Below are 21977 nucleotides of genomic sequence, written 5' to 3'. Positions count from 1 at the left end.
CTCAGGTTGGTTTAATCCTGACATTTTATATAACAAACCCTCGTGTGACACACCCTTAGGTCACACCCTCAGGTAACCAATGTATGGAATGTCAAATGAACTCATTTGAAATTTTAATTAAATTCTTTCACTATTATGCAAATCAAAACAACAGGGCATAACCTCACCTAAGCATTCAATTTTTTTCTCTTTGTCTTTGCAACAGCATAAATTATACCTCACATGACAAACTATATAGGCCTTTACAAACTGAACTAAATTACTTTAAATGTTTTTGTTTCAAACTTATCAATAATGATATTTATTATCTGCTGAATTTAGCACACATTAGTTTTGTGCTTAATCACACTGAGTGAAACTGTTCAAAAAATACAGAAAACATGAACATATGACACTGGGACTGTATGTGATCAAACTGTCCTCACTTCAGTATGAGGGCCTGCAAACAATGAATCCACCAAAGTCCTCCTCAGGTAGATCATTGAGTAAAAGATAATTTATAGCATTTTTAATGCTAATGAAACATATCTTGCCATTTTATTTACAGATATGTATTTATTTGATTTTGGTTTTAAGCCATTTACTCATGAATGTTCCAATTATACGATGAAGACCAGCATTATGCTGAAAAGAGATTGGCCAGAGCCCAAAGGAAACCGATGACCATTTGCAGGCTGCTGGGTGACCTTTTCGAGGAAGGTCATGAGTTGAACTTGGGCTCTGGGCAATTGCATTAGTGCAGAGCTCCAGGGTCATCGTGCTGCACTAGGACACCATATCTTGATATGTCTAATTACTGTTCCTTGTATGTGTTAAATTTTAAAAAGCAAACCAGGTGATAGCCATCTTACCAATGAGGTGACTGATCAGGGTCACAGTTTATTTCTTTCAGACATCCTCCAAGACTTTTAAGTTTTATATTACTTTCCACTGTTTCAGAACCTTTGTCAGCATCTCTGGTGTCAGAGTGAAGGACACCTGTGCCAAACCAAGTATTTACCTGCTGCTGATGGTACTTCCTGTGGTGCCGGAAAGGTATATTAACTTCATGGACTTTATCTGTGAAAAGAATTTTGTTGATGAAGACAGAATTTACCTGTGTCTAAAACATTACGGTAACAAGACCAAAAAAATAAATACAAAACAGAATGTATGTTTTGTGTTTTTACATATATATATAATGGAAACTCTTTCATAAAAGTGACTAATGAACTCTTCTTTCCTTTGCCCAGTGGTGTGTCCAGGGTCAGTGTGTGCTGAATGGGCGAGGGGTTGAGAAGGACAGCCTGGAGGCTGTGAACGGAGGCTGGTCAGACTGGGGGGTGTGGTCAGAGTGTTCCCGTACCTGTGGGGGTGGAGTCAGGCAGCGGGACCGTAGGTGTGATAACCCTCGGTAAGTCATTAGGTCACAATTATTACAACATAAAAATAGCTTTTCGCAAAAAGGTACGTCTGCATGGGATTTTGTATGTTGATCTCGGTTATTTGTTTTTTTGATTCATATTTTACGTCGTGATCAAGAATATTTCACTTATTAAACGGTGGCCAACATTATAGTGAGAGGGAACCTGAGAGGCCTGGGGGGTGGGGGCAGGGGGGAGGGGTGGTGGGGAGATCATCCGCTGACAGACCTTTCCACATGCCACCAGAGATTAAGCCAACATGAACCTCATTTACTGATTGAGGTCAAGGGCTCATTTCTTTTTAGCTAGAGGCTTCTGTCAGTCCACAGTATGTGATAATAGAAGTACAATGATTGTAGGCTCATTCAGGGGGTATTACCTGAAAATTATTAGGAACAAACTGCCTTCCACCATAATGCATACAAATTCATGAGGTTGCTCCGCAGGTGTCGGTAAGTTGCCAGAGGCTAGTGGTTTTTATCACCACAGTTTCCTGCACCCCTGACGTTAATGACTATCATCCTTTGAGTGACATACTCTTTCGATCCAGAATAGGTTATGAACTCTGTGTATGTTACATAATCACAATGTACAGTATAGAGAGTAAAACCTGAGCAGTGACAACAGTGTGATAAGTGGTAAATGGTCGTAGGTAACCGGTGAAGTACGGCCACTTGTCAACTTACCTCAGTTGGTGCTTTATTCTAACTGCTCATACAAATGCTTAAATATTAGCGTATTGCATGCCCTTAGCAAGTCCTTTTTTCAAACATCAGGGCCTACAGTGTGCATGTGTAAGTATGTGTGGTAGTAATTATGCAGTGCTAGGTGAACTATCCTTGAGTAAGGCTTAAAACTCCAACCAAATAAATAAGTAAATTACTAATTTTATATGTATCTCTTACTCTTTCTTTTTTTACTCTTGGGTCAGACTACTGTAAATTTCAAACTTTTTGACCTCTAAAGCACTTTTTCCTGTGGAATATATGCATAGTTATTATGACATTGATGCCAAAAATAATATGTTTGTGTCACTAAGGATACAAACTTAATAAAACTGAGCATATTATTTCACTATACCCCATGGTTTTCTCAGAATGTTTCAAAATATTGGTTCCAAATGATGGTTGAAAATGTTGAAGAATATTCTGCCAAAGAAACTAATATCTGTTCATTTATTTCTACCAGTGATCTCCATAAATGACTACAGGTGATATTGTAGGTGTGTTTTTTCTAATTGTACACAGGCCTCTGTATGGAGGGGAACCATGTAATGGCATCAGCAGGTCCTACCGCCTCTGTAATACACAGGTAAGTTCAATTCAGAGCTTGAGCATATTCCTAATACCTACAGTGTAGTGTTCAGATGAAAAAAAACGCCACTTATTAAATTTAGTGGTGCTCAGATTTTGATACTCTTGACGTGGACTAAAAGCTGTATTATACCAAAAAACACCTGTAATTAACACCAAGATAAAGCACACGTGTATTTGACCACTCCCTGTGTGTTTACCTGTGTATTATCCCCACCTACCTATTAACTAGCCTAATTCCATCAGCTTGTGCACGCTCACCTGATTTTGGCTCCCACATGACCCAGTGTTTACCTTAGCTTTGACTTCAACTGACCATTTTGTCAGCTTATTATCACATTTCTATGCTCTTGCCAGTGTTTCTGGGTCGTTTTGAGGCCACCTAATTCCGTGTTTATCAGAAGTGACCAGTACTTATCCCCCACGTGCATGTAATTGTCTTTGTGGTCAAGAATGTTTGTTAATCGTGACCTGACTCTTAAGTACCCTTTATCAACAAACTTGACCTGTGTCGGAAACTCTATATAGTATCGTACCAGACCAGAGCCCTAATCCTCAAAACAGTTGTAAAGACTAAATTGATTGTAACTATACTGTGGTGACATGCATTTATGTCTGTAACCATGGCACTACTGTACTCTAAAACCTCAACACATAGTGCATGTTTTGGTGTATCAGATGAGGTGGTTCTCTAAACTGGATGTGTTATTTTAGAATGTTTTGTGGAGTTCATATGTGCCCTTACTTGAACAATACATTTTATTCTTCAAAGTCGTTTGGGTTATGTTTTTAAAAGTAAATCTGAAGTTATACTTTAATTGTCGAATTTATTGAGAATTTAAGGTTGTTAAGGTAACTTTACTGTATAGTGGCTGGGTGGACGAGGTTCCAAAACTTGTGTTGACTGCCACGTGCAGTTTGTATGGTCAGGAATACACCATGCTTGCAGTTAATTGACACTCATATATTTAGTGATAATTAAATATAGGGTTAGCCTAATTATAAATGTGTGGTGTCTGTAACATACCTCATGCATTACCTCAACTATATGCATTTTTCTAAAAGAAGCAAATACCGTACTCAAATAGTATGAAAATTAATGTAGTTAATGTTTGATCTGCAGTTAACAGTTTCGTATATGTTGTATTACTCATGAAGCTGTGATACAGTTATAGAGACTTCATTGGACATAAAAGTCTTTCCTTCATTATTATGCGCTTGTTGGGGGACAAATCCACTGATGTTTATTGTAATCTACAAGGCCACTGTCCCTTGCCTTTAGGTACTGGTAAGCCTATAGGCCCTATGAGCAGTTCCAATGGGAGAAAAAGACAGATTTTTGTCTTGAATAACATAAATGGAATGGTTTAAACTAAATGAATTTCTCTGAAGTCTGTATTGTTTTTGCTTTATTTCTTCATTTGCAGTTCTGTTAAATAAATGTTCTGCCACGTACAAAAGCCTGCCAATCAGTGACCTCACCACTTTTCACATGGTCTGTCCTCATTTTGTCTGCTCCAGTTATAGGATAACCAAACTGTAATTTTCAGTTTAGACCATTTGTTATGATGTTTGTCAATGAGTTTTTTCAAAATAAAAACCCACAAATTACTCTGCTTACACATGAAAATTGAAATTAGGCTGAGGCTTTGCCAAACTTACAAATGTCAAGATGGCGGACAACTCACATGTTTATAGCATGACTGGAACAAAGCCCCAAACGTTGTTAATAATTTGAAAATATCACTGCTGATTATAACACAAACTGAAATATTTCTTAATACAATTACGATGAACAAAAGGGAAAACAAAATCTCCAGTTCACTCTTCGTATGAATGTCTATAGTTTTTTCTGATTTGCTACCTGTGCCTGTGATACCTGTGGCGGGCGGGCGATCTATCGGAGAGGCCCTGCCGCCACGTGCCTCGTCAACCCAGGGTCGTTAGATATTCATCGTATAGTAAAATTAACATATGATACAAAAGTATGAATAAACACACAACACAACCCATAACTACTAATAAGATACAAAGTAAGAGGATTTTCTTCATTGAAAGAGTACTTTAGACGCACTCAACAACAGCAACATCATAAAAACGGGGACAGATTACTGCCCACCTTGTAGTGAATCTCACATTGTATTGACTTGTATTGAGTTGTATTGAGCTGCGTAACAATGAGGGAGATGTCTGGGTCGACTTTAAACATGTAGGTGTTAGCTTATTTAAAGTTTGTTAGGAACCACTTGCTTTTCAGCTGGCTCTGCAGACGATAAACTGTTCATCACATACAGCATGTGGCAAAGTTCATCAGTTACTTGCCAACAATCTGTGGTTTACTCTGGATTCTCTCACCCATTAAACTGACGGTGGTGGTATGATTCAAACATTCCACAGTAGGCTGTCAACTCTCAGTCAGATAGATAAATTAGGTAATAAAGGAATTGCCTCTCACACAATTTAATTATGTAGACTCTAAATTTGCAAAATAAATATACATTTGCCCAGCATTTTTTTTTTAAGAATTCTGTTTTGAACAAGGAGAATTTTCAGTGCCAGTTAATTTGTGTAAATATTTCATGGGGTTTTGGACTCCCAGTATATGATAGATGTATTTCCCATCCCGTGTAGATGCTGATGTTAAGTGCAGACAGCTCTAGCTCCCAGGCTTGGCCTCCTGTAGTCTGGTAGAGAGAGGCATGTACATGTTGTAAGTCATGTCTGATCTGGACTTGGTCAGGAACCAGATGTGACAACCAGTTAACCTGACTGCCTCTATAAAGACCTGATCATGCAGGGGTAGGGCCAGACAGACCCACCCCAGGCTTAATTGACCAGGGAGACAGGTTCCTCTACCCTGGGAATCAACTGGAAAACTGGGTCTGAAACATAATGGTGCTTGTAGTATGCGTGAAATATATTCCATGGATATGAAATACACCTAGTTAACAGCATTGACAGGAGTCTGTAACCCTCTGATCTTCATGTACATGGTGTACTGAATAGATAGAAGTTCAATCCGAATAAAGGTGCTCAGTTTGAAGTTCTGCAGTATTTTTGATTTAATTATATGCAAGCCATTTATTTTAACTATTCTCCACTTAGATGCACACTGTAATTAATTTTAAATGGTTAGAATGTCAAGATGTGTTAAGTATAGGTACTAAAGTATCTTTTGTCCAAATAAGCGAAATGTGTATATATCTGTTTTTGTGAACGTGAATAATTGAAATTCAAAGCTATAACCTTAGCTCTTGAAAATCAAGCCAGGAAAGTACATGTACATGTGACAAAAGTTCTTGAATGAGCTGTCAGTAAACGAAGTGCCATATAATTAAAATGAACAGTATTCTGTGAAACTTGCAGAACTATAAGTGTGGAGGTACAATCAGTTTAAGCCAACATCATTCTGTGCATTGATCTGTGAACTATTTGTGAATGTTGAATCAGGTCTGATTACTAGTAATTCAGCCGTGACAGATGGAGAAAATCATACGATTTGTATAGAGATACATGTCAGGAGGCTTCTTCAGCAAATTTGCTTTTACACCCGTAAATATTTACAAGTTTACTTAAATATTGATGTACTGGTAAATGTAGATTATAGTAAAATAATACTTTGAAAGTAGCCTGCTGGACTTCACAAAGACTACTTATTGTATTGCTAGCAGAGGAAGCAAACCTCAAGCTCTTCCTCCATTTTGTTTTGACAAGTCGGTTCTCATCAAGTTGAAATGTTTTGAAATTGCACCATACAGATACCCTGGTTATATATTGCTGAAGACATAAAGTTCTTTGTCTGCCATTTGTAGATTTCTCTGGGAGAAAAACTAAGGAAAGTTTCCCATGTGAAATGTCTGGCCAGCTCGTCGGTCTGCCTGTCAAGCTTATTACTGTGAAAGTAGACATAGCCAAAGTAATCAATTCTACTAGATCAAATTTTGCCCTAAAAATCAAAGTTAAATGCATGGACAGAAGCTTTAATAGAGTGTTGAATGGCAGATGGGAATAAATTTGAACAGGAAGTTGTTGTTGGCAGACTAATTTGGTCCAGACTGTCACACTCATTATTGGGTGTTTGAAATATATGTAGACTTATCAGTCATGTGAGCAGTAAATGATTTGGACAAATGTGACAGTTGTGCTGGACGTGATTGACATAGTTACTACCAGAATAGACCTGGGGCCATTTGTTAGACTAAAGTGCCATTTAGTTTGTATTAGAATGCGACTGGTATTATGATACAAGTGGGTGTTTCGTTTCATTCATTTTTGAAGAACTGGTCCTGGATTTTATTAAAAAGCACTACCAGTATATGGAAATATGACTGTGATGATTTTTTATATGAATGTAAGTGTATGTGATCTCAGATATATTGTCAGTTGTCAGAGTGGTGATGGGGCGTGGGTTGGGGGTTGGGTGTGTAGTATTTATGATAAAAAACATTACGGTGATGATTTTTTATATGAATGTAAGTGTATGTGATCTCAGATATATTGTCAGTTGTCAGAGTGGTGATGGGGGGTGGGTTGGGGGTTGGGTGTGTAGTATTTATGATAAAAAACATTACGGTGATGATTTTTTATATGAATGTAAGTGTATGTGATCTCAGATATATTGTCAGTTGTCAGAGTGGTGATGGGGGGTGGGTTGGGGGTTGGGTGTGTAGTATTTATGATAAAAAACATTACGGTGATGATTTTTTATATGAATGTAAGTGTATGTGATCTCAGATATATTGTCAGTTGTCAGAGTGGTGATGGGGGGTGGGTTGGGGGTCGGGTGTGTAGTATTTATGATAAAAAACATTATGGTGATGATTTTTTATATGAATGTAAGTGTATGTGATCTCAGATATATTGTCAGTTGTCAGAGTGGTGATGGGGCGTGGGTTGGGGGTCGGGTGTGTAGTATTTATGATAAAAAACATTACGGTGATGATTTTTTATATGAATGTAAGTGTATGTGATCTCAGATATATTGTCAGTTGTCAGAGTGGTGATGGGGGGTGGGTTGGGGGTCGGGTGTGTAGTATTTATGATAAAAAACATTATGGTGATGATTTTTTATCAAGCAAATGATATAGGCTTATTTGTTTTTTACAACTTAATGTTTATTACCTGCAGTGGAATGCTTTTTTGCCTACAGACATGGGTTATTTTTTGAAACATTAATTTGTACTGATATATTGTTTTGATTGTGGCAAGAATTGGCCGCCTGTTGTGACATATTCATGAAGCTTGTATTAGTTTCCACTCTTTGATTTATTTATCATCAACTTTGCGTTTGTTGACAGGATTGTGATACTAGCAAAGAAGACTTTAGAACACTACAATGTCGCCGTTATGATAGGCGACCATTCCATGGCAGCTACTACAAGTGGCGACCATACACAAAAATTAATCAAGGTGAGTATTTTGATTTCATCAATCTGTGTTTTGTACTTACATTTACCTGCACTGGACTCAAAATGGTTTACTTCAGGCACTGTATTTAAAGTTTCATACACAATAATTTATAATTATTGATAGTTGATTGTTGTTTTGTGCTGTACTCATGAATATTTCTGAAAGTAGCTAACTGTACATGTGAGCTAAATGTTTATTAAATTTTCCATGAAATGTTTTCCTTTTGTTGAATATCGTGGACACTCATTAAAGGCACATTCGTTAGTTGCCAGCTTATGGGCATCCATCATTAACTTTCTTGTGTACAGTTGTGGTTGCTAAATGCCGGCGCTGTGTTTTGTTACAGTGAGTGACCAGTGTAAGCTGTACTGCCAGGCCCTAGGCTATGACTTCATCACAGCACTGTCCAATCAGGTACAGGATGGTACCCCCTGTAATCAGTACAGCCCAGATGTCTGTGTTGAGGGCTCCTGTAAGGTAAGATGGCTGATCGATAATTGCATGGAAGATAACTTTAGAGTCTTCACATCATGAACTTGAAGGCACTCCAAAAGTGCAAGCCTTTACCCCCATGCAGCCAGTAAAATGTACAAACGGCTGTGGAAACTTCAAACAAAGAAACAATGCTAAAGTTGCATTTCTGTACTAATTCTCTTGATAGTGAAGAATTGTTCGAAAAATTCCTGTATCCCCTCCCAAGCTAGGCCAACCTGTGCAGAAATTTTCATCCAAATCGTTGCATAACTTTTTCAATAAAGTTGTAGATAGACAGACAAAAAAATGGCATCAAAAATATAACCTTCTCTGACGTAGATAATAATTGTAATGTAGAGCAATTAAAAACAGGACAGACGCAGATAGTTTGGTGAAGATGAGAAAGACATTTGTGTACTTGAATGAGCAAAGGAAAACAGTGAGGCAGTGTGGTATGTCAGCATTGGGACCAGCCTGTTACAAGGATGAGACACCATTTTAGAAAATAACATTCATGGCCTTGTTTAAATCCAAACAATTAAACCAACAGTATAAGCCATACGTACTGTTTTATTTTTAGATTAAAAACAGATAATTGTAATAATGTACAAACAAGACTTCTCCATACACCAAAGATTATTGTAGCTGTTGTACCTATACAGAGTGCACATAAATACCTGTAACATGTGGCTTGATGAACAGTTAGACGGGTATATAGGTATGAAATATTCACATTGGCTATGTCAGATGTCACACCTGTGGATATGTAGCCAAATTTACATGGGTAGGGGGAGGGGGACCTGTTACCTGAAGATGGCCTTGGAGCAATTTACCATACACGGCTTACTCAATCCCCACTTGAGATAGCCACCTCTCTATTTGCATAGCCAGCTCTTGGGATCTAGTCATTCTCAAGTAGCGTGAAGTATGCGACACCTACTTTGGTGTGTAAACACAGTGTATTTGGCCCAGGGCTCTGGTCATATTAAGACATTTATAAGTGTTATGCCTCTCATTTTATAACATCTCCCCTCCCCCCACCCCCTGCCCCCCTTCACAACCAGGCCATCAATTCCTCCGGTAGATCAGAAGAGATTTGTCATACTCTAATGGAGTATGTGTCAGATCTCAACAACCAGGTGTGATTTTATATTTGATTACTCCCTGGAAAAAGTTTTGAGTAAATATCTTTAATCTTACACACACACTCAGTCATAGTGGTTACCTTGGTGATGGTGCCTGATGTCAGTGCTCATCTTGCATGTGTTAGGTTATGATTTCAGTGTGGCATTTAAACAAATGTAATTTGCACCAAAAACGGTATTCTGATAAATCTTACATTTATTAAGGGGTAGACGGTTCAAAAATAGCTATGGTATTTGTTAATGAAATGAAAGCTGAGTTGAAATTAATGAAGAAGACAGTAGTTTTATTGAGAACCGTGTATCATGTTTAGAAACCTGTGAGTACTTTGGTAATAATGGAAATGTAGTAGAAAATTTACATCTAAGGATTTGTCGTTTTAATCCCTTCTATGTTTAGATGTATTTATGGTAATTTTTGTAGTTAACATTCATTCAGAAAACGCACTTAAACTTGAAAACACACTCACACTATGTATAACTTGGGCGCCCGAAAAGCTGCCTTGACTTTCCTGCTTTCATTATTTGTGGGAATTTGGTGAGAATAAGCTAGCAGTCTGTGGTACTTTTTGTTCTATAAATGTTTCCTTGAAGACCACTTGCATGGTGTGCTTATCTGTATGTCAGTTTGCCATTACCTGTATCAAAGTATTTCCTTCTGTTGCAGTCCTACGGTTGTGATATGATCATAGATTCTGATGCCAAAGAGGACAGCTGTGGTGTATGTAGGGGAGACAACTCTACCTGCCGAGTTGTCAAGGGAGAGTTCCGATCACAACCTCGCCTTCGCAGTAAGTGAATGGATACTTATAGAACACTGGTTTGAAAGCCTCATGTACTGACAGTGTTCTCAAATATCACTTAAAACAGTCAACTGAAATGATGTTTGAAATTAATGCATGTGTGTTTGTACCATTACTCAATTGCCACCCAGAATAGGGAATAACCAAATAGTAGTCACTAAAGTACATGTATTTTTAAACTGTGACTGACTGGGGTGTCATCTGTGGTCAGCATAGTATCTGTAATATGTAACTGAGTGGGGTGTCATGTCTGATATATGCTCAGCCTAGTGTGTATAAATGTGACTGAGTGGGGTGACAATTCTGGTGTTTGGTCAGCCTAGTTTCTATAAGCTGTGACTGAGTGGGGTGTCATGTCTGGTGTGTGGTCAGCCTAGTGTCAACAAACTGTGGTTGGATGGATGTCATGTTTGGTGTCTTTGACATGGCACTATAGACAGGCATTGAAACCTCCCTGACATACTGCACGTGAAGGTTGTGTCCTGTAATGAGAAAAATAATGTCCAAAATTATGTTCAGCTTAAAACAAACAAACAAGTTAAACCTGCTTTCTTTTGATTAAAATTACAATGAATCTTGTCAGGTATTCGTAATTGCTTTGAGTCAAGGCTTTCATCTGTGACAGTAAAATCTTGTACATCATGTGATACAAATTTGTATTCTGCTGTTGTCCATGTCTTCCAGTGCACATCCTATACCACATCACTCATCTGCCACTTGCCTTTTTATTTTCAGCTTATTTTCCCATCACTGTTATACCAAAGCATTCACGCCACATTCATATCAAAGAGGAAACTTACTCTCACAATTACGTCGCAATTCGGGACATCTACGGAAATTATTACCTGAATGGTAACATGAACATGGACCCCCCAGGGGTGTACACTCTGGGTGGGGTGCGGTTCGAGTACAGACGCACCCAGAACATGCAGGAGTCCCTGGTTGCTAAAGGGCCCCTCAAACAGGATATAGTTCTTGAGGTGAGATATATTATGCATGCCTGTGAACATCTAACATTGTTGGCTGCAGTACAGGTAGACATGTGGTGAGACTGATCAGCATTTCAGGCTTGGAGCAAGGAGTTATTTATTTCCTTCATTGTTGTTCATAAACAGCATACTTGTGAATGTTTCACTGATACAGTGGTGGTCGGTTTTAGTGATAGGATTGAGGAGTACTCGGAATAAACCACCAATCTTTGGCAAGTTACTGACACACTGTCCCACATACGTGTGGTACATGGATATGTGCTCATGCACAACATCTTGGTGGAAGGCAGGTGTTTTCAAGGAAATATGAAAATACATCTCTTCCACCAATGTCGTGTACATGCATATTTGTACATCAAATGTGAAAAAGTTTGTTGGTAACTTGCCAAAGGTTAGTGGTTTACTCCACCTAGAAAACTGACCACCATCTTGGCTATGATGTGAAATACCAGTCAAATATGGAAAATAGACTATCTGTAGTGTTATCATGCTGTGAGCAGTTTTAACAGCGAAAATGTCATTCATGGAAGAGTACTCTTGCTAATTTCTGTACATTACGTCTTCATTATGTTATTCAACTGATCAGCTGCAGACTGCCTCATGCTGTTAGATGTACTTAATGTTATGATGTGACTGATCCAAACTGGAAATTAGTAAGTATCTCAAAGTGAACAAGGTCTTGAATTATTGCTAGATATATTATGAAATACATATTTCATTCCGTATAATAGCATATAACTGCTTGAAATGCAAAAAAAAAAAAAATCAAAGCACCAGTTTTTTTCCCAATCTCCTCAGGTATTGGTGATGGGGCGTAACCCAGGTATCCTGTATGACTACACCCTGCCTACACGGAGAACACCTCTGCCTGATGACGGATCCACCAATCATTACCCTCCTCACAACGACTACCAGCCACCTCCAAGCGTTCATCATCCCAACCAGTATGACCACCCCGCCCCACGCAAGACCACCCCCCGCCCCACGCCACGCCCCACCCCACCCAGACATTATTACAGCTGGAGAACCATAAAGTTCAACTGTAGCGAAACCTGTGGAGGAGGTATGATAACCTTTCAGTTTTCTCACAGAACAGGGGTTCTGATGGAAGTTGACTAGCACTTGACTTCACCAATGAGGCTATGTGCGTGAATAGATTTTTATCTTCTTGTAACACATTCTTCTGTCAAAATTCATGCAAGAAAAGTATTTTAACAAGAAGATTGGTTGCTTACAACTTACTTCAGATGTTGTTTTCTTGGAAAGGCTTCTAGTTTTCTAAACATGCAAATCCAAGAGTTAGAATATTCTGTTGTTGTTGCTGTTTCCCAGGTGAGCAGACCCAGAGAGCACAATGCTGGCTGGACCAGCGTTACCATGTCAACCCTGGACTGTGTGACCCCAAACGACGACCTTTTGAGGGCTCTGTGGCCTGTAACACACAACCTTGTGAACCAAGGTATGGTGGAGTCAAACAGAGATTATATATGAAAGAACATTTATTTATTTATTTATTGTTTTATTTGTTTGGTGTTTTATGTTGTAACCACGAATATTTCACTTAAATTTCTTTCATTTTTTTTTTTTTTTGGATGTAAATAGTACCGGTATATCATTTTGTATGGAAAAGGAAACAGTGTATTGGTAGTAATTGAATATTTGTACGCATTAGAGTGTTTAGTATGTAAAAGAGCAAATGTGTATGTAAAACTGCATTTTGTATGTAAAAGTACGTATTTTCTTGTGTCAAGGAGTGTTTTATTTCTAAAAGTGTGTTAAGCTATTTCATATTAGAAAGAGTATCAGAGTATTATCTTAATGTTTGACCTGTTCCATGTGCAACTTCAGATTTTTAGTATAGAAAAAGTTCATTTTAAATCTTTAAATAAGAGTAACACAATCTAAAACTCGAGATTGATCTAAAGAAAGTTAAACAGAAGTATTGAATTAATTACTCTAACCAGGCCAGATTGATTGCTGAGTTTGATTATGTGGATGCTATATTTGAAACGAGAACTGAGATGGACTTAAAATGGGAATCCGTGTCATCCTTTGTTAGGTGGGCTAAATATTGCGAACTTAATGGGTAGCTATTGTAATACTGCTGCTTGCATGTTTATGGATTAAGACCGAGTGTGCAAGACCGAGTGTGCCAGCGTTTACATCCCACAAAACAAAAATCACCTTGAAATGACCTCTATTCTTTGTGTTATCACCAGGTGGGTGACGTACGAGTGGCGGACCTGCAGCCGTACCTGTGGGGGAGGCAAACAGGTGAGGAAGGTGCGCTGTCGACAGAAACTCTCATCCAAAGTCGACCGTCGTGTGGACAAGAGGATGTGTTCTCGTCAGCCTAGGCCCACCAGGAGGCGCTGGTGCAATACACAAGATTGTCCCGGAGTTTGGGTTGTTGGAGAATGGTCAGAGGTGAGCCTTTTTTTTTTACTTATTTCTGTCCACTGTTTTAAACCAAGGCAGGTTATAAGTATTATAGAATGCACAGTAAAGAGACATTCAGATCTCATGTGTTTCTCACCTGTCATCAATCATTTTGTCACTGTTAAATATCATTTGTTATTCTTGTACATAAAAGTGATTATCTGGTTGTTTCAAAAACATTCTCCATTGCACAAACTTATGGTTTATAAATGGTATTAACGAATTTATGCAGGCTGGATGGTTGCTTGGTGTTTGGCATATTGGCATGTGCTAATCCGCCGATGTTAATCATTTACACCAAAGCGGTTAAAGACATAGGCTGTAGAGATTTTTGGCAAAAAATTCATCCCTCAGACTAAATCCAGTCAGATTTTTGCTGTTACTTTAGAATAACTCAAATAATTACCTTTTACAAAATATCAGCCTCTTTTTGTTTGCTTATTACTGTTCAGGTGTAGACCTCAGTGTGAGGTATAGATGAGGTGTATATGGGATGTACATGCTGGCGGTACATGGGAAGGTCTGCCAGCAACCTGCGGATGGCCATGGGTTTCCCCCAGGCTCTGCCTGGTTTCCTCCTACCATAATGCTGGGCACCATCGTATAAGTAAAATAAATAAATAAACAATTAAATTCTTGTCATTGTTGTTGTAGTGCTCAGTAAGCTGTGGTAGCGGAGTTCACAGCCGGGAGCTAAGCTGCCAAAGTCTTACATCATACGGTTTCAAATCCTTGTCGGACTCGGCCTGTAATCATCTACCTCGTCACGTCAGTGAGAAACCCTGCCGATTGGCCGAGTGTCAGAAGGATCCTTACCAGTGGGTTGTCTCCTCCTGGAGCAAGGTACCAGTCTAGGTTCTCAGTGATCAAGTCTATAATTCACTGTACACTAAACTAATTCAGTAGTTTATAATGTGGCCTTATATGGTCAAGTGGATTCCTCTTAGGGACATGACAAATTCTCAGCATGCCAAAAAAAATTAGCTGGAATTGGCTAAGCCAATGTCCACTCAAAAAAAGCCCACTTATTGAATTCATGACTTCTCTGGTGCATTCAGATGAATTACTGCACATATTGAGCTCAGGTTTTGCGTGAATGTAAAGCACAATTCCATCACGGATGCATACCTTGCCTGTGTGTTATAATTACTCTACGTATATCTGCTACAAGGACGCTCTTTGTTAGCCGTGCTATGAAATCTAAGTTTAATCATTGTCAGGTCCCTTTGTCAGGTATGCATATAGTCAACCAATTTACAATGAAAACTAAATGGAAAAAAGTAAAACATTTACATTTAATATTGTTATTGCACAAAGAGTGGTTAAATCATAACCAACAATTTTGTGAAAAAAGAAAAAAAAACAAGACATGGTTTAACCATATGACACGTTTCAAACTTTCATGTGTCTCTTTTATACATAAAGAAAAAAGACACAGTTTAAATGCCTTTGTTTTTGTATCATCAGTGTGTAATCAGTTTGTTTCACCTGAAGAAGGAAACTGAATGATCCTATTTTTTGCTCTCATGTTGTAACTTCTCAGCATAATAATGATACAGGGAAAATATATTTACTTTTTTTTCCTGGCTTTTGGCTTTTGAGATTATATAATTACCTGCAGTATAAGGTATAGAAGATCAGGGTATCATGAACAGACAATGTAAGGGAGCTAAGGTAGATGGGATGAATGGGGTAAGATTCCTGGCCAGTAAAGCTATACCTGACCCCAGCCTAGCAGAGCCATTTTCCCCCGCCCCTCGGGCTAAACATGAGCTGGTTTTGTTACCAAACAGTTTTGTTCCTTAACCTGCCAGGGATCACTGGTTCACCTGGCTGCCTTACCGATTGTAATCTACCTACCTGTTCAGGTAATTATCCCTGCCCTCTACCCACTGACAGGCTAACAAAATACCTATAAACCCCAGAAGTCAGCCAAGCTATACCCCTGGTGCCTAGGTCTATTACACACGGGGCCTTCACTTTATGTGAAATTCAAAATATAAACTTACCTGTTTAAGAGATTGCTGTATTAAATGTTGGAATTAAGTTTTAATTTATATCTCACCTGGCTGGCATGTGTCAAGGGAGTATTCATTCATTTGAGAATAAGACATGTTCATAAGACATGGAACATGTTAATTTAGCTGATGTCACCATAAGCAAAATCAGCCAGATTTATGAAGTATTATATTTTGTGACATAAAAGTTAAGTGATGACTATAGCGAGAGTGAGCCCATGCACTTGTGGTAGAGCACATACATCTGTCAGCCACCTGCGAAGGGTCGTGGGTTTCTGGCAGGCTCTGCTCAGTTGCTTCCCACCATAATGCGGGCTGCCATTGTGTAAGTGAAATGTGTCCGAAAACACCAAAAATAAATAAATAAATATGGTAACCTCAGGCCTCGCCATCAGCAAATTAAGAACAAACTGAGTTCCCCTTATCCTAAAGGTGGGAAGGACTGCCAGAAGGTCGTGGGTTCCCCAGGATTCCAAAGGTTTCCTCCCACCATAATGCTGGCTGCCGTCGTATAAGTGAAATAATCTTGAGTATGTCCTAAAACACCAATCAAATAAACAAATAAATAAATTGAAAGTTCTATGAACTTTTTTTATTGAGAAGCCTGATTTTCCATACTCCACTGTTTTACAACTAGTGGAAAAACCCATGTGATATTAAAGTAATGTGGTCATGGTGTTAAATTCCTAACATTCATCAGACACGCTATGGTTGTGTTAAGAGTATTTATGCCGGTTGACTGATTCAAGAGCACAGACTGTGTTGAACACTGCCGGGTCATACAACCATGGGCATGTCAATAGCTGTCTGTCACGTCATTCCTCGCAGCCGTAGCATGAAATGTCGGCACGATCACAAAACTTGAGCCTGAGAAAATTAAAGTTTTACATGGTTTTTTGTGTTATGCATCAGTGTATGTACCAGTAATGTGATAATTTAAGATTTGTTTCCTTGCAAACTGAACATGACACTTTGTTTCATTTTTGATTTTTACACTTCTAATACATTTTGATATATTTTTTTTTTTTTTGGTAATATCAACAGGAATACACAACTTTGAAATTAGCAACAGTTTTCCCTAAAATTTGTTTTTGAGGTCATGGTTGGAACACTGGAGGCAGTTTTTTGTGTTTATTAAATTATTTAATTATTTTGGTTAATGTCATTCTCAAACATTTTCTTTTTTCTGTATAGACATCAAGTCCAACTTTTTAAACTAGTTTTAGTGATGAATACTGTTCATACTTTTGTGCCACATGAAGTTAACAAGTATTTATTTCATGTACCTGTATTTGATAGTGTTCAGCCAGCTGTGGGATGGGCGTGAAAACCAGAGCTTTGCGCTGTAGCTTTAATGGGAAGACGGATACTGCCTTACGGAGTGTGGACAGTCATTACTGTACCCACATCTCCAAGCCATCCCACGTACCTCTACAAGAAGTCTGTACCAACCAAGCTTGCTCACCTGGTGACTGGTATATCTCAGCATGGTCTAAGGTGAGTGTACAGTCACATCTGTCACTAGATAGTGATGCGTATCACACAAGCCTGCTCACCTGGTGACTGGTACATCTCAGCATGATCTAAGGTGAGTGTACAGTCACATCTATCACTAGACAGTGATGCGTACTACACAAGCCTGCTCACCTCGTGACAGGTACATCTCAGCATGGTCTAAGGTGAGTGTACAGTCACATCTGTCACTAGATAGTGATGCATACCTACCAAGCTTGCTCACCTGGTGACTGGTACATCTCAGCATGGTCTAAGGTGAGCGTACAGTCACATCTGTCACCAGATAGTGATGCGTACCTACCAAGCTTGCTCACCTGGTGACTGGTACATCTGAGCATGGTCTAAGGTGAGTGTACAATCACATCTGTCACCAGATAGTGATGCGTACCAACCAAGCCTGCTCACCTGGTGACTGGTACATCTCAGCATGATCTAAGGTGAGTGTACAGTCACATCTGTCAGTAGATAGTGATGTGTACCACACAAGCCTGCTCACCTGGTGACTGGTACATCTCAGCATGGTCTAAGGTGAGTGTACAGTCACATCTGTCACAAGATAGTGATGCGTATCACACAAGCCTGCTCACCTGGTGACTGGTACATCTCAGCATGGTCTAAGGTGAGTGTACAGTCACATCTGTCACAAGATAGTGATGCGTATCACACAAGCCTGCTCACCTGGTGACTGGTACATCTCAGCATGATCTAAGGTGAGTGTACAGTCACATCTGTGACAAGATAGTGATGCGTATCACACAAGCCTGCTCACCTGGTGACTGGTACATCTCAGCATGATCTAAGGTGAGTGTACAGTCACATCTGTCAGTAGATAGTGATGCGTACCACACAAGCCTGCTCACCTGGTAACTGACACACCTCGGCTGGGCTTAAGTCCGTTGTCTTAAATATTATACATGGGCACATATATTAGAACCATACAGTTTGTGAAAGGAAGCTTTTCTGCTTATCTCTCCTTAGTGCTCAGCCACCTGTGGGAATGGTGTCCAGACACGACTAGTTTACTGCCGGGACATGCGTAATCATCGCAGGACCACAGGCTGTGATTGGCTGGGCAAACCAATAGAGTCACAGCACTGCAACTCGGGCCACTGTCCCGTAGCAGGTGAGTGTTGTCACCCAGTTATAATATAAGACATATTATTTTATTTGTTTCTTCTTGCTGAGATGGCCTACTGTAGATGGTTAGCGTGCCAGAATGGCACAATAACCCAGAGCCTCTCAGTAAGAAAAGACAGAAGAAACCAATAAAAAGTTAACCCCACCTACGACATATAGATTAACCTGGTTCAAGTTTAAAGAGATTGCCGCAGTGAAAGTGAGAATCGGCCTCGTGACTGCAAGCACCCTAATTTTCTCCAATCATAAAAATGGCTGCTTTCGTATAAGCGATAGATTCTTGAGTAAAACATGAAGTCCCAATAATGTAGATAAATAAATAAATAAACCAAATTCTAGATGTACAGGTAACAGCTGCTAATCCCTTTGTTTGAAGGATACATGTTATGACTTACCTTAATTGTGTCCTGGACCGTGCCGGACCCTGTCGTTGGTCATTTCTGTTTCATCCTGTATTATATAACATGCTGTCATTGGTTGTTGTTGTAGCCCCTTACAGATGTGTTGACCAATTCAGTTGGTGTGATCTGGTGCCCAAACACAACGTCTGCAGACACAATTTCTATGGGACACGATGTTGTCATTCCTGTCGGAACCAAAGATCATAGGTCACAGGATGTCGACGGCGAATTCAACACCAGCAGTAGGGCAGTGATAGTTGTTTGATAGATGGTAACTGACCATTTATCTATCTCAAATATAAATTGTGTGTTTGTGTGAAACGATTGATTGATCTAAGAAGTGTCAAATAAACAGTTTCTGTGTTCAAAGGTATTGTACACTGGATGGCATGGAGAATAATCCATTTGACCAATTGTCAGTGACGTTTTGTTCCATCTTACCAAATACGGTAAAATTTGGTTAGAATTTCAAGCATTTCCATATTCATAAGGTCATTTTTATGTCACGATGTTTTACATGTGTTGTCGTAATGTCATCGTTTCTGACCTGTGAGTGTGGTGTAAATGTTTCAGGTTGTTTTAATAGTATGTATTTTTCGTCCATTCACTCACAGAAAAGCATCAGTTTATCTTCTGAAATCATGAATATTTAACACACCAGGTTTAGAGTATTGTAATTGATCATAAACATGATAAAGTTGAATAGTAATCTGAAGTAGAACATACTGTAACTCTTTAATGGTTGTGAAATAAAAAATTGGCTTGATGTAAGCATAAAATATGTAAAAATTTTATGTTCTGTAATTAGAAAGTATGTTCTGTAATTAGAAAGTATGTTTCGGAATCCACTGATCTAAAGCTAGTTGGCCTTCGTGTGCATCAAAAGGCTTTTTTGTAGAATCTTGAAGGAAGACGAGACATTTGAAGATGATATTCATGCAAGCAGACCATGCATGTGTTATATTTTTTATAGGTACTGATATTACGATCAAGATGTGTCGATCTTTAAGTCTTTATAATGAGATACATAATGGTATGGAATATTGTACATGTGCCTTTGTTTGTAGCTCCACACGTCAGTCACACGACAAAACATTCAACGAAAACAATATCCAGGTAAAAAGTATGATATATATATTACACATCATATACTGTATACCATTGGCATTTTTTTGTTCCAACGTAAGTACATTTATATCTTCTTTATAGTCCATCCACATATACGTGTACCACATTATAGCACACCAGAAGTACATAAATAGATAGAAGTGTTCATACATCGCTTTTCATATGATTTCCCTGAGTCACCTACCTGCTTCAGTGCGCAGTGATTGGTGCAGTGAATAATGGTAACACCCAGTCTTATATTCTGTAAAGTATATCTATTTATAATGCATTAATATCATTGCATTCTGGAAAATAGCAAGAATAGAGCAAAAAGCTGCGCACCAAATCTCAGTTCCTAATTAATTGCTCAAAATGCTGGCGAAAGCACTCAACTTTTCCTTGAGCCCACATAACTGTTAAACTTTTAACAGTTGTTGATGCCAGTGATATACTTTTCTCTATGAACTTACGGCCACATGCAGTATCATCAGCTATACTAGTACACTTGATATTATGATAATGTGTTACAATTTAAAATATTTGGACAACAACATACATTTACGTATATCTTTGGTTTGTAGCTTGATCCCTATGGTTGTTTGCTTTTGGAAGCTGAAGGAAGGGAGATAACTTTGAGAGTTGCTGATGCCCTACAGGTTTAACACATAAGTTTTTGCCCAGGGATATAATTTTTCTTCTACTTCTTTCTTGTAATCAGGTGACTTCAAACATAATTCTGTCTAGCAGTGTGTATATTCATCATTTATTACCCAAGCTGGTAAAAATTTAAATATTTTTGTGTTCACCATTTTTTGTGTTCTCGGTACTGTTTTCAAAGTACCATAGTGTTGTGTGCACCAATTTGATTTCTTTCTTTATGACAGTAGAAACCAAAACGTAACATCTGTTTCAATTTTGTTTTCAAATTCATTGGCCAAATTATCAATTGTTTATATAACAAAATCAAAAAAAATTCCAAAATTGTTCATTTCTTAAATAGTAGAGCCAATGAAATGTATGAAACTACTGAACTTAAAGAAAAAGACCTCTAAAAATCGTAGTAGGCATCACCAGATAGAGCATTTGAAACTATGCATAAATATACTTTCATTTATTTTTTTATATTTTTGCGAAAAGAGTTAAATGCCCTGAAACACTTGAATTCTAAGGTGGGCTTCATGGGCCATACTATCAGGGGGTTAGGAAATCTAAGGTCACAGAACTCTAATCACGACACTGAATGTTGGAATAACTCTTTTTGCTTATCAGTGAAATATTGTTCCCAGAAATAAAATTTCCTTCCATCTGGAGACCATCGGGACAAAAAGGTGATGTGATGTCAGAGTCCTAGATACTGTCAGTATGGCTCATAAAGCTCACCATAGTATTCAAATATTTGAATGCCTTTCAAGACTCCTAAAAAAGGCAGAAAAAATAATTGAAAGTATTTTTACACATATTTTTCAGTTGTCTGTATGATGAACCTTACTACATATTTTAGCTTTCTTTTACTTTAAAGATCCTAGTATAATGTTGAGAAATGTTTTGAAGTTCAGTCTACTTTTCTCATTACTGGTACCTATTAATTTCTTAGTGCTGCATTTATTTCTTTTGTAAGGAAATTTTCATAAGCAATGAGAGGCATTATTGTGAAAGACATGAAACAGCGCATTATTTTCTTTCATAAGTAACAAAGGAAATGAGCTTTGAAATTGTCTTTTAGTACAGCAGTTTGAACCTCAAACGATTTTGTATTACCTCAAATGTGACAGTTGTCATGTCAGTTACTGCCCTTGTATAACTCTTCAGTCACGCACAAAATATACT

At 38.4% G+C, this 21977-nt stretch overlaps 1 protein-coding gene across 1 annotated transcript in view; it reads left to right on the top strand.

Moving 5' to 3' along the window:
- The window catches only part of LOC135475676 (A disintegrin and metalloproteinase with thrombospondin motifs 18-like), a 32299-nt gene extending 10877 nt beyond the window's left edge, over nucleotides 1-21422 (top strand). The window contains exons 5-18 of the mRNA XM_064755605.1: nucleotides 940-1035; nucleotides 1233-1393; nucleotides 2651-2714; nucleotides 8014-8125; nucleotides 8472-8602; nucleotides 10409-10532; nucleotides 11280-11524; nucleotides 12332-12596; nucleotides 12866-12992; nucleotides 13753-13960; nucleotides 14627-14815; nucleotides 17290-17487; nucleotides 18484-18628; nucleotides 19132-21422. Coding sequence (XP_064611675.1) covers nucleotides 940-1035; nucleotides 1233-1393; nucleotides 2651-2714; nucleotides 8014-8125; nucleotides 8472-8602; nucleotides 10409-10532; nucleotides 11280-11524; nucleotides 12332-12596; nucleotides 12866-12992; nucleotides 13753-13960; nucleotides 14627-14815; nucleotides 17290-17487; nucleotides 18484-18628; nucleotides 19132-19250 — 2184 coding nt within the window. The 3' untranslated portion in view covers nucleotides 19251-21422. The remainder of the gene's footprint in view (nucleotides 1-939; nucleotides 1036-1232; nucleotides 1394-2650; nucleotides 2715-8013; nucleotides 8126-8471; nucleotides 8603-10408; nucleotides 10533-11279; nucleotides 11525-12331; nucleotides 12597-12865; nucleotides 12993-13752; nucleotides 13961-14626; nucleotides 14816-17289; nucleotides 17488-18483; nucleotides 18629-19131) is intronic.
- The last annotated feature ends 555 nt before the right edge of the window (nucleotides 21423-21977 follow it).

Source organism: Liolophura sinensis, chromosome 9 (genome assembly GCF_032854445.1).
Source record: "Liolophura sinensis isolate JHLJ2023 chromosome 9, CUHK_Ljap_v2, whole genome shotgun sequence".
NCBI lineage: Eukaryota > Metazoa > Mollusca > Polyplacophora > Chitonida > Chitonidae > Liolophura > Liolophura sinensis.
Note: the sequence above shows the minus strand (reverse complement) of the source record. Positions and strands in the feature narration are given on the sequence as shown.